The sequence below is a fragment of the Phymastichus coffea genome, unplaced genomic scaffold, assembly GCF_024137745.1.
Source record: "Phymastichus coffea isolate CEN01 unplaced genomic scaffold, Cenicafe_Pcof_1.1 PCOF00018, whole genome shotgun sequence".
Lineage (NCBI taxonomy): Eukaryota > Metazoa > Arthropoda > Insecta > Hymenoptera > Eulophidae > Phymastichus > Phymastichus coffea.
This window is the reverse complement of record NW_026706829.1, coordinates 3,087,320-3,099,317: the sequence shown is the minus strand read 5'-3', so window position 1 is coordinate 3,099,317 and position 11,998 is coordinate 3,087,320. Positions and strand designations below refer to the sequence as shown.

The window sequence follows — 11,998 nt, the reverse complement described above, 5'->3', positions numbered from 1 at the left end:
AAATAAGGTAGTAAATAATAGTCAAATAAAAAGGCGAACTATAAAGATGTATATGATTAGAAGAGTTGAAAAATTGATACTTGAAATTATAGTTCCTATCAATTGCTGGTAATGAGCAAGACCTTGATTACGTAAAAAATTAAAAGCTGAATACTTTAGTTCACTATCTACTTTTAAAAATTTTGTTGCTATAAAATTTATGTACAACATACATATCAAATGTATTATTTTTAAATATAATAAAGTTATTTAAATGATTTTATGAAGCTTTTTTTTAAGTAGTTTTATATAAGCTTAGGAATTAATATTACTATAAAGATAAACATGGTTACAAAAGTACAATATTGATAATTGATAGTTGTATTTTAAAAAATGAAATTATAATTTATTGATAGTAAAATTTATAAATAACAAATAAATATTATAAAATTTTTGCATAACTGCTGATGCTTGCACAAGAATTATAATCTCTGTCAATTGCTGGAGTGAGCAAGCCCTTGGTTACGTAAAAAATTAATAGCTGGATACTTCGGTTCATTATCATCTTTTAGAAATTTTATTACAATATCTTTATCATTATGAGCCATCATTAAGTGTCTAGCAAAATGGGTTATAAATTTTTCACAGTATAAATAGAATGAATATCCTTCTGCTTTTCACTTGGTAGAGTAGTACTGAATAATTGATGAATCAAGCATCTCCAACTTATGCATAAGCAATTTTTTTGTCTAATTTTAAATAATTTGGAAACCCATAAAATTCTTTATATGAATCTAGAATATTGTAATTTAAATACAGAATTTAAATTTTAATTTTTGAATTTATACTACAGTGTAAAATATATATCAATTGAACATATACTATACCATCTGAAAATTTTGAAATTGTAATAGTCTTCAAAAACAAATTCCTTTTTATTGAATTTAGTTTTGTTCGATGATAATAAAATTACTTTCAAAGCATCGGTATTGTAAGAATGTCATCCCTTATTGTAACTGAGTAATTTGATAAAAAAATATTGTAAACATTTTAATAATTATTTACCAAAATATATATGTTTCTATACAAAAAGTTTCTTACAAAGTCCATTGGAGAGACATAGATTTTCATTGGAATTTGTTCTTAAATTGTCACATGAATGCTCCAGTTTTTTGAAGTGTACTGCTTCTGTGAAACAAATTTGAAAAAAATAAACAAAATTACAATTCTGAAAATTTTGAGTACCATGAAATTTTTTTACAACATTTCTAAATTTTTCAAAATTGATTTGAGTAAAAAATATTCATACGTATGTGCATGTATACAAAAATATTTTTACCAGAACTTTGATCGAATAGAGGATATAAAATTTTTGCATAACTGTTGATGCCTCCACAAGGTTTTCTTTGAAAAATAGCCATAACAAGTATTACACTGTACTTTTTCAACTTTGTGCACTGCGTCTTTTCTCACTTTCATAACTGGAATTATAATACCTGTCAATTGCTGGTAGTGAGCAAGCCCTTGGTTACGTAAAAAATTAATAGCTGGATACTTCAGTTCATTATCATCTTTTAGAAATTTTATTACAATATCTTTATTCTTATGAGCCATCATTAAGTGTCTAGCAAAATGAGTTAAAAATTTTTCACAGTATAAACAGAATGAATATCTTTCTATGTTTTTCACTTGGTAGTACTGAATAATTGATGAATTGAGTATCTCCAACTTGACGTATGCATAAGCAATTTTTTTGTCTAATTTTAAATAATTTGAAAACCCATAAAATTCTTCATATGAATCTAGATTATTGTAATTTAAATATACAATCTAAATTTTAAGTTTTTAATTTATACTACAGTGTAAAATAGATATCAATGGAACATATACTATACCATCTGAAAATTTTGAAATTGTAATAGAGTCTTCAAAAACAAATTCCTTTTTATTAAATTTAGTTTTGTTCGGTGATGATAAAATTTCTTTCAAAGCATCAGTATTATAGGAACTGTCATCTCTTATTGTAACTGAGTAATTTGATAAAAAATTATTGTAAACAATTTATAAAAATTTAGAGTACCATGAAATTTTTTTACAATAGTTCTAAATTTTGCAAAATTGATTTGAGTAAAAAATATTCATACTTATGTGCATACATATAAAAATATTCTTACCAGAATTTTGATCAAATAGAGGCAAATTTTCATTTGACTTTGAACTTGAACTTTTATATGATGCTGCAAGTTTACTAGAGTGCCCTGATTCTATTGAACAATCCTCAAGATTAGGGACTGCACCCATACTACCATTGGACAAATTGAAGCTTTGAGAAGTTGAAGTGCCGTTAGATTCTTTATCAATAACTATAGAATATTCCAAACATGATAAAACATCAATTAGAATCTAATTTAATAGTTATACGAAATTGAACATATGGATTATATTTGCTAATATTAAAATTGGATTATATTTGCTAATATTAAAATTGGATTATATTTGCTAATATTAAAATATTGCTAATATTGATAAATTCAAAAAGTTTTAATATCATACTCACCTTGTTTAAAAAAACCATTCTTATTTTTCTCACAAGTCTTGCATTTACATTGTTCATTGTTTGGGCCAAAATAGTTTTTGCCATAATAGCAATACAACTCATCCCCTCTTCTAATATTTTTTATTGTTAAAATTATAATTACACTCTTAGATGTCGTAAAATATATACAATTTGGATCACAATCGTGGTTTACTAAAGCTGCAGTACCCAACATCAATACTGGTGCTTTTATTCTTGAACTCTCTATAACTGAGAAATTTAAATTTCTCTCTGCTAGTATTTGTTCCCGTTGCATACTCATTTGTTTATAAATGCCTGACAAACATCTTATTTTTACGTTGTTGCTTATATTTACTTTAGCTGAAATTTTTAAACCAATTTTTTCATTATATCTATTACACAGCTCAATGCTCACTGGTGATTCAATAGTAATTGTTTCAAGATAAAATCTCATTGGTACATTAACCCATGATCTGTATTTAATATTAAAAGTGTAATATAAATTTTGCTCATTCAGAAAATTTTTCAGTGCATCTTCAACTTCATGTAATTTTTCTTTAGGTAACAACTTTTGTTTGGAGATAATCATTTCATTATTAATCTTATTTTCTAAGATAAAACTTTTCAATGGGAGCATTTTACGTGTTGAACATCCCATGTATGGATCCAAAATAATAAATTTCATTAGATCGTCTATTTCCATCAGCGAAATACAATTTATACCTATTTTTTTAGGTAATTCGCTTGCCAATTGACTTTCAAACATTTGGAAAATTAATACTTTAAAACAAAAATTTGATTGTAAAATAAAAATTTAACAATACTCTAATTACTCTAATTACTCTAAATTGTTTGAGTCGTAATTAGACATTATTATAGATTACATTTGACAGCTTAATTTTAACAATTAATTTTTAAAGCGATAACGAGTTTTTTATCAATAATGTATGAGTAATCTCAGGAGTAACAAAACTCTTTGATCTTTCATAGGTTATACCTCAAACTCCGTTCGTTCCCACAAAATTTTATTTTTATGGATGGAAAAAAAATGTAATAATCTAAGGGTGATTACAGAACGATTCTGACACCTCCAAAAAGACACGTCATTCTGTCACATGCACAGCCATCTTAAGGATATTCAAGAATATTGAAATCCTCGAAGTGACATGAAATAAAAGTATTAATATATTACATTAGTATCTACATATATTGATAACGACTTAATTTGCAGTAATTTTCAAATAGCGACAAATCTATCTATGATATTGGAAGTACTATATATGGAAAAAAAAAATATCCCCAAAGTGACCAATAGCGATATATATATATATATATATATATAATATATAATATATATAATATATATATAATATATATATACATATATATATATATATATAAAATAATACAAATGCGTTATAATTTGAGCATGCGAGAGGAGAAGCTAAAGAAATAGAGGAGAAACAAAAGAAACAGTAACACTGTTATGCGCACGCTAACAGACGTTTACTATCGCTTATACAGGATTTAACTAGCGAAAAACTGTCGGTTTTGTCACAACGGTTGTTTTGTTTACCAATCGACGTTAACGAAAGGTAGGCCTTAAATATACATAAAACAAAGCAAACTCTTTGAGCTGACATATACGCACTGAATAGTATGAATATATGTATATATAAATACATGTATAAACATATACGTGTCTTCATTCGTCTTCAACGTTTTATAACGGGGATTTAGCCCGGTTTACCCCGTAAATATAAAAAAAAGAAATAATAAATGAGGAATATCCGAGAGAAGTCTGAAGCCTTCTGGATTGTCCGTCTTCTCAGGTCTGGTGCTCGTCACGCCGGTGATAGGACGGCCGGATCCGCGCAGATTCGTAGTGTTGGCCAAAAAACGCGAAAGTTGAAGATTCAAAAGGGGGCGTAGGCTTGAAAAAGCGGAACGTTTGAAGAAGGCGGCGGGAAAGAAACTTACGGTGAACAGTATTTTTAATCAGTAAAAGTTAACAAAAGCGGTCGGAAGAAGAGAGAGAGCACGCTGAGAGGGTGGATAGAGAGAGAGAGAGTAAACCAACAAGCCGGTACTTACAATGACGGTGTTCGTCCTCTAGGCACGAGTCGCACGGTTTGCGTTGACGCACACCCACGAATTGTAGGGCACCACGTACACTAACGCGTACGAACACGCGGCGCGGTTTCTACTAACGAAAGTTCCGCGCACAACAAAATCCTGCTCTAGCAGTTACGACCCACGTGCGTAAATCCTCTGCAGGGCCAGGCAACGTCGCAATTCTTCTCTGAATAAGGGCACGCTCACTCCAAGATCGAAGGAAAGGGAGGCGTCTGGTCACAACTGAGGTCCGAGCAAGGAAAGTCGTCGGAATAATGAACTTTGTCCTCTCGCTCGCGAGTCCATACAACAACAACTCTCTAGCGTGTCGCCGGCTCGACTCTCAATTTCGTTCTCATGAGTCAATCAGTGCGCGTGGTCACTCGCTAAGGCGCGACTATCTCTCTCTCTCTCTCCGCGCCTCGCTGTCGCGCACAGAGGTATCCCTGCGTACTCGCATCTCTCTCTCACCTCACTTACCTTATATCCGAACAGAAGGGTAATTACATATTCAGATATAAATTATAAATGAATATAAACATAATAAATTCTTAAATACATAGGATAAGTTCGGAGGAATGTGTTATATTTACATATCGTTACTAGGGAGAGAGAGATATAACGAGTTTGCAATTTCACTCGTTATAGTTTTAATAAAGAAAAAGATCGGCGGAAATAAATAGCGTTGCGTTTATTATATTAGTTCGCTGCATTGCTGAATTGAGAAGCTGTGAAATTTGTGTCCTTTGTTTACTTCGCGCACGCACTCGAGTTCACGAAGTAAATACTGTCATTGATGCGCGCTCGTTTCATGGAATCCGCACGAACTCAAATTTTTAGCCGACGCTTAAGCGAAGGTTGTTTATGTTATTCGAGCCTTGTATCCTAACCTGCGAGTGTGCCTCGACGATGGCTTACGTCCTCTTAAGCGTTGGGCGCCAAATTATGTAACGGGGAACTATCCCGTTGACATGAAAGATAATTGTTAATCGATGATGATATTCGGATAATGCAATTAAGTAATCCGGGCTCGGTTAGGCAGGAACAACTCGGCTCGTCAGGTGTTGTCGGGGCGTCGTGGCTTCAATACCAGGTCGCGGCGCTAGACCCGCATGCCTAAATGTGAAATTAAAAGGTCAAGGAGATAGGCGGAAGGACGAAATAAAGCAGACGCGCGTTAAGAAAACAAGCGTGTTATTTATTAGGACAACGGATAAATAATAACAAAAATAATATAACAGCGGCGAAGCAAAGGAGAGAGAGAGAAGGCAAGAAGCTGAATTGGAAGAGAGAGAGATGAGGTATGCAGCAGTACTTTCAAGTCGCTGCCCCGTGGAAGTCGGCTCGCAGTAGGCGCTCGATTGACAAACTACTATTAACTAACTATAGGCCCGAATAAGCTGGCGCCGGTGGCAGAAGGCCGTCTCTCCACACACTCCACATATTCGTGCTTTTTCAGTTCGATATCTCTCACAACTGCGCACTCTTAATTCACGCTGTCAAGGATTTACAGTCTCAAGGCACGAATATCGTTTTGATAGCTAAACGCGTGCGCTCACGTTGAAGACCAGTCGCCCAATCTGGTGCGCCAAGAAAATCGAGTGCCCTCCTCGCGATGACGTGATGTAATTCGAGAATCAACTTACATATCAAGGATTTCATACAAAAAAGGTTGTTAGAGGATTAAAATTAGAAATAATATAATTTATTATTTCAGAAATTTTTTCTTTTATTAGAATTTTTTTATGTTATTTTCATATTTATCTCCTAGAATTAAAATTCTATCAATTTGACCACCTGAAAATATTCAAACGTTTAATCCTTATAATATTCCGTTATTAAATACAATTATTTTATTATTATCAGAAATCACTCTCACGTGAACTCGTTATTCTATTATTAATACTAATAAAATTAATAGAATTGTGACGTCATAGCAATGACACATCTCAGGTGTACCTGAGGCTTAGTGCAGTCTCAGGGTTCTGTTGCTAGTAGTACGATTTCTCGTATAGACTAGCGGAATCACCAATCGAAAATTATTTTAACCGAGGGGGACAATGCCACTGAACCTATACTTCTGTCCTTGGAGTCCAATAAATAGTTGTAATCCGAGAGTGCGAAGTACCTTGGGTCCTATCAATAGTAGAACCCGGTTTTCCTATCAAAGTCGTACCTAGAGCCTATCAAAAGTAGTCTCCAGATACAAAAAAAAGGAAGAATTTTACATCACGAGCTATTTCTAAGATAGTGAAGACATAGATAAATTACAAATAAAATTTTTGTTTATTTTTTTTATTGTATAATTCACTCTTTTAGCCTGCGCGTCCTTATTTTATATTAATTGATTTTTATTGTCTTTCTTGTTTCGCTTCTTGAGCTGCTTGGCTGTTTGGCTGCTTAGCTCTTTGACTGATTTCTTGACTGAGTTTTGTTGAGTTCTTAGCTGACTTCTTTGCTAACTTCTTGGCACTATTGATTTCTGTGCTTCCTTCAACACTCACTCACTGGTAATCAATCTCTGCACCTTAGGTCTTGTACAGCCCTTTTTATATTAGGTGGGTGGTTGGATGGTGAATCTCTCTCTCAGCCTTTCGGTTTCGGGAGGAGTGGAGCAGGCAATGATGCGTTAATTGACTCATTTGTCTTTTCTAAAGTGTACAGCAAAGTAAAGTACCAACAAAAAGTAAACTAAACCACAAGTGAAAATTGAAAAAAGTAAACAGTTTAGAAGTATAGGAATTGAGACTATAATAACTATTTATAACTATTAATATAATCAATTATTTGTTATAATTTCTTTTCTCATTGACAAATTGTAAATAATTAAAAAAGAAATAATAACTATATTAAACTTCTACTTTTGAAATTAATAACTTTTAACTGTTATTACTCGTTATTTTTCTTTATTACGTTTAAAAAATAATAACTATTATAATTACTCTTTTATACACAGCTATATGTAATACAATGCAAATAATATTTTTTAAAAACTGATACTATAACTGTTATTATTAATTTCGAAAAAACAAAATAGGTTATAATTATTTATAATTTATTTTAGACTCAAATCTTATATTTATAAGCCGTTATTAATTATTTTTATCTTTTTTGTATTTATAATGAAAAGAAAATAATAATTATTACATAAAATTTGTAATACTTGGGACATATTGTTATGCAACATGAATGTTATTCAAGAAATACATTTATTTTTCGCTATTTATATAAGGTTAGCCCGCATGTGGTTCGGTAAGGGTGGTTTATAAGGGTGGGGGGTTAGATAGGTTAGGGATAGGTGGATAAGAGGCATGTGATTCAGCTGGGATAACTCGCTTATGGTGTAAAATTCAATTATTTCAAAAAATAACAAACGACTAAAGTTGCTTTTCACAGGATTAGGTGAGTTAACCTGCATGTGGTTCGGTAAGGGTGGTTTATGGGGGTTTGGTGGGTTAGAGGCAGGTTGGTTAGTTGAGGTAGCTCGCTCATGCATAGGATTAAATTATTTCAAGATATAACAAACGACTAAACTTGTTTATCTCAGGGTTAGGTGGATTAACCTGCTGATAGTTTGACGGGGGTGGTTTCTAGGGGGTGAAACACCCTTTAAACATATTTTTTTTTTAAATCCGGAAACACGTCAATTTAATTTTGATATTATCTCATTATCAGTGCGATTTTTAAATCACTCGAGCTGATTTACTATATTACATGTCGTAAAACAATACAAAAAATAGTGTATTTACCCCTATTAAAAAGGGGGTTGTAACCCTTCGGTATAAATGTTATGTCCTTAAAAGCGCCTTTTTGTAAGAAATTTTTTAAGGTTGAGTTTGCTGAAAAATATTCATTAAATGCTGAGAAATATTAAAAAAACTGATTTTAGGGGTTGATTTTGAGGGTGGATTTCACCCCTTAAAAGCCCTTATGGGCCGATAAAAAAAAACACGTAACTAATTTGTTTTTCAAGTACTATAAGATATCCCAAAATCATTCAAATCGGTGAGGTCGGGTTGGGGTGGTTCCCTTGTTAGTTCTGTCAGACGTAAAGTGAAGTCGCGCAGGTATTGGTTATAAGTGCCTAGCTTTTCTTTCCTTGGGATCTTCATAGAGAAACGAGCCATTCATCCGTAAACTAACTCAAAGGGGGTGTAACCGGTTTTATTATGTATGCTCGTATTATGGGTGGAAACGGCAAAGGGTTTTAACCGATCATAATTATTTTATCGTTCCAAGTACACTCGTAGAAAATCAACTAATGGTGCATGGCTTCTCTCGAGAGAGCCATTAGTCTGAGGCCTATATCTGGAAGTCGTTAAATTATGAACTTTAAACAAGTGTTGTAGTAACTCCACAATCTCTGAAAGAAAACTTGTTCCAGGATCTGACAATCTTACTCTCGGGGCGCGGAATTGGCATATTAAATGTTTAGCCAACGCATCAGCAATAGTAGTCGCCTTAAGATCTTTTATCGGTACAACAACTAAGTATTTGGTCACACTACATTGCATGGTCAGCAGAAGACAATTTCCACTAGGTGTGGTCCGTAATTTCTCTACGATGTCTATGGATAATTTGTAGAATGCCTCGATCGGCTTGTCCGTGATCAGCATTGGTTCTTTAGTCTTATGTTTGTCAATTTTCTTCTCAAAACAACTCGAAAATTTTCGGACATGATTTAATACATCTTTTCCGATCAATAATACCGTGCTGTGATCTTTTGGTATGTCTGATTAACACCCTTGTGACCACCTACTAGACTGTCGTGTAGGATCTTAATTATTTTCGGCCGCTGTACTGGAGATTGGAAAAGTTATTAACTAATGTAGTTAGTTGATATGTGACGTCCGGGTCATTATCTCAGAAACGTCTGACGTTATCTCACACAGGTGCTCTTTTTGGTTTGCGTATGCGACGCCTAAACCGGGACGAGCAAATTGCAGAATCTGAGCCTTTCTACTTCGCGCTTTCTCGTTAAAAAGAAAATCTTTTTACTACAAGTCGTCCATCGAACAACATAATTGTATGGAATCGGGAATTGGTTGTGAATATCCCAGACCTTGCTAAAATTGTCACAAAAGTTCAAATTGATTCTAAAACGGCGTGATTGTCTTATAGAGAAATATTCCAGATCTTTACTGAAATATTTCTCAAAGACTAAAGGTTTCGGGTTTCGATTATCTAACTAGTTTCAAGACTGGAAGAGGAAAGATATGAAAAAGAATAGATATTTTCTTTTGAACTTACTTTTTTTTTATTTTTTTCGTAGTTGTGTACTGGCACTTGGAGACCTGGACCCTATTTGAACCGGAGCTGGCACTAGGTTGAACTAGAGTAGTCTTTTTTCACGTGTTCACGCCCTTTTATAGCCTGGGGGTGGTTGGGAGGGAAATCCCTCTCTCAATCCCTCAATATTTAGGAAGAGTGGAAATGACAGCAGTTTTTAATTGGCTGACTGAGATTTTCCCACTTTACCCTTTCGGCTTTCGGGCCCTAATTGGTTCGGGGGCGTGGTGGAAATCGGGGGCGGGCATACAAGAGTATGGGCCCTATCTCGTTAGATGGCTCTCCAAGTACCATTTTCATTACAATATTAACTTATAATTATTAATTAATTTATTACAATAACTTCATGAATTATTCTTAATAATACCGCGGCTTACATACTATCTGAAACGTATTTTATTTGAAAATCCTTAATTCTAGGCGTTTATAACTTGTAACTTAAATAATTTATTGTTTAAATAATCTCGAATGAGAAGGGAGAAATTGTGCATAATTTATGGGTTGTAATAAAGTCGTTTACATGAAACATAATATATTATCGAGAAATTATAAATTAATTATCTAATTAATTTATAATTTCGGAGATTGTTTTTTTTTTTTGAGTGTTGTTGGTCCTTTCATTTATTTAATATCTGCACAATTAAAACTTTGTTAAGATTTGAATACAAAAGGAAAGTTGTTAAAAGGTTATTTTTATTATTTTGTTTATTGAAATCTATTTTGTTTTCTACAAATACGATTTCAATTTGTGTCGCATAATGAACTAATATACTATCATTTATTTATGTAATTGCTTTTGCATATTTATTAAACTTTCTAACTTATTTAGTAAAAATAGTTTTAAAACTGTGTTCTGGCGTCTACGAGACGTGGCATAACCTTATACCAATTCTCGTTGACATAAAAGTGAGTGGACAGTAAAGCGTTATAGTTCACTACCGTTACTTGAGTCTTGAGTATATGTGTTTTGGGTGTCATGAATTTGGTGACATTGTTATGAACCACCTTTAATTCTTCATAACAGTCGGACCCAGGCACAATTTTTACATCTACTGGGATGCATGTGACGACGTGAACTACTTCGCCGACAGTTACCGCCATATATACAGGTCCTTTCATCAAATTGTACGCGAATTGATCGGGTGAATACGTGGCTATTTCTAAAGCATTTTTTAAAATTTCACGTTCTTGTCTACAACGCTGTACAACTACGTCTCTGTACAAACTATTTATTTGATTTTTAATGTAACGCTCGACGAATACAAACTTAGAATTAACATATGCGAATATGTCTAAATTATTTAATGATAATTTTTTTGCTACAATATATAATATTATAGTGTATATTATATATAGATATAATAGTGTAATATTTAATTATTCCTTGGGATTTGGCGTATACAGGTGAGCCTGTCCGGCATGCAATTGTTTATTGCAGTTTTACACTAACAATTTGAAGTTTGACAAGAAAACGTTATATACATTTTTGTCATATTTTTTCCCGTAGAATCGATTACCGCAATCAGTTATTAAAAATATTAACTTTTTTGGTAATTTGTTTAAATAATTTGTTGTAAATAATTGCAAATGGTAAGAGAAAAAACAATGGTACTTTTTTTCACTTATGCTATAATGGTTTAGCGCTGTCGCATACTGTTTTGGCATTGGCCTTAATTGGTTAATTAACGCATTTTAATTGAACAATAAAAACTATTATATCTATATCTTGTAACGGGGTTAATACCGTTTATTTAATTTAGGCGCGCGATCGTATGGAAGAGCGCGCGCGATTATCTGAACGTTCAAACACGAAAACCAGAGAGCAAGAGGGAACGGGTGTCAGTCAACCAACTATCTACTAGCATGAAATAAATACGTCGGAAATATTGTTAATATCACAAGCGAGAACTTTTATTACCTCGTAATGCTACACTGTATTCGGTCAGCGTGTTTATGTTTACATGCCGCGCGCACGACAACAACATGCAGTGTCGGATCGCTCGCCGCTTATTGTTCGCAGAGTTATTACATGTGCTTTTCTTGTCGAGTACGGGAGAT

The 11,998-nt window shown here is 33.0% G+C and overlaps 1 protein-coding gene and 1 long non-coding RNA gene across 3 annotated transcripts; both read right to left on the bottom strand.

Moving 5' to 3' along the window:
• Nucleotides 1–447: 447 nt before the first annotated feature.
• LOC131675273 (uncharacterized) lies at nucleotides 448–2,209 on the bottom strand. Of its 2 annotated transcripts, XR_009303027.1 has the most exons (5): nucleotides 2,154–2,209; nucleotides 1,319–1,460; nucleotides 1,081–1,167; nucleotides 867–995; nucleotides 448–773 (listed from the first exon to the last, which is right to left on the bottom strand). It is a non-coding gene; the product is annotated as an uncharacterized LOC131675273 (long non-coding RNA). The 2 variants fall into 2 exon arrangements; XR_009303026.1 differs by lacking the exon at nucleotides 2,154–2,209 and having other exon boundaries at nucleotides 1,319–1,592.
• Nucleotides 2,210–2,211: 2 nt separating this feature from the next.
• On the bottom strand, nucleotides 2,212–3,538 carry LOC131675278 (histone-lysine N-methyltransferase KMT5B-like; the record flags this gene model as incomplete). Its single annotated transcript, XM_058954205.1, has 2 exons — nucleotides 2,537–3,538; nucleotides 2,212–2,342 (listed from the first exon to the last, which is right to left on the bottom strand). Coding segments are annotated over exons 1-2 (897 nt in total), but the record flags the coding sequence as incomplete, so codon positions are not given.
• Between the last annotated feature and the right edge of the window lie 8,460 nt (nucleotides 3,539–11,998).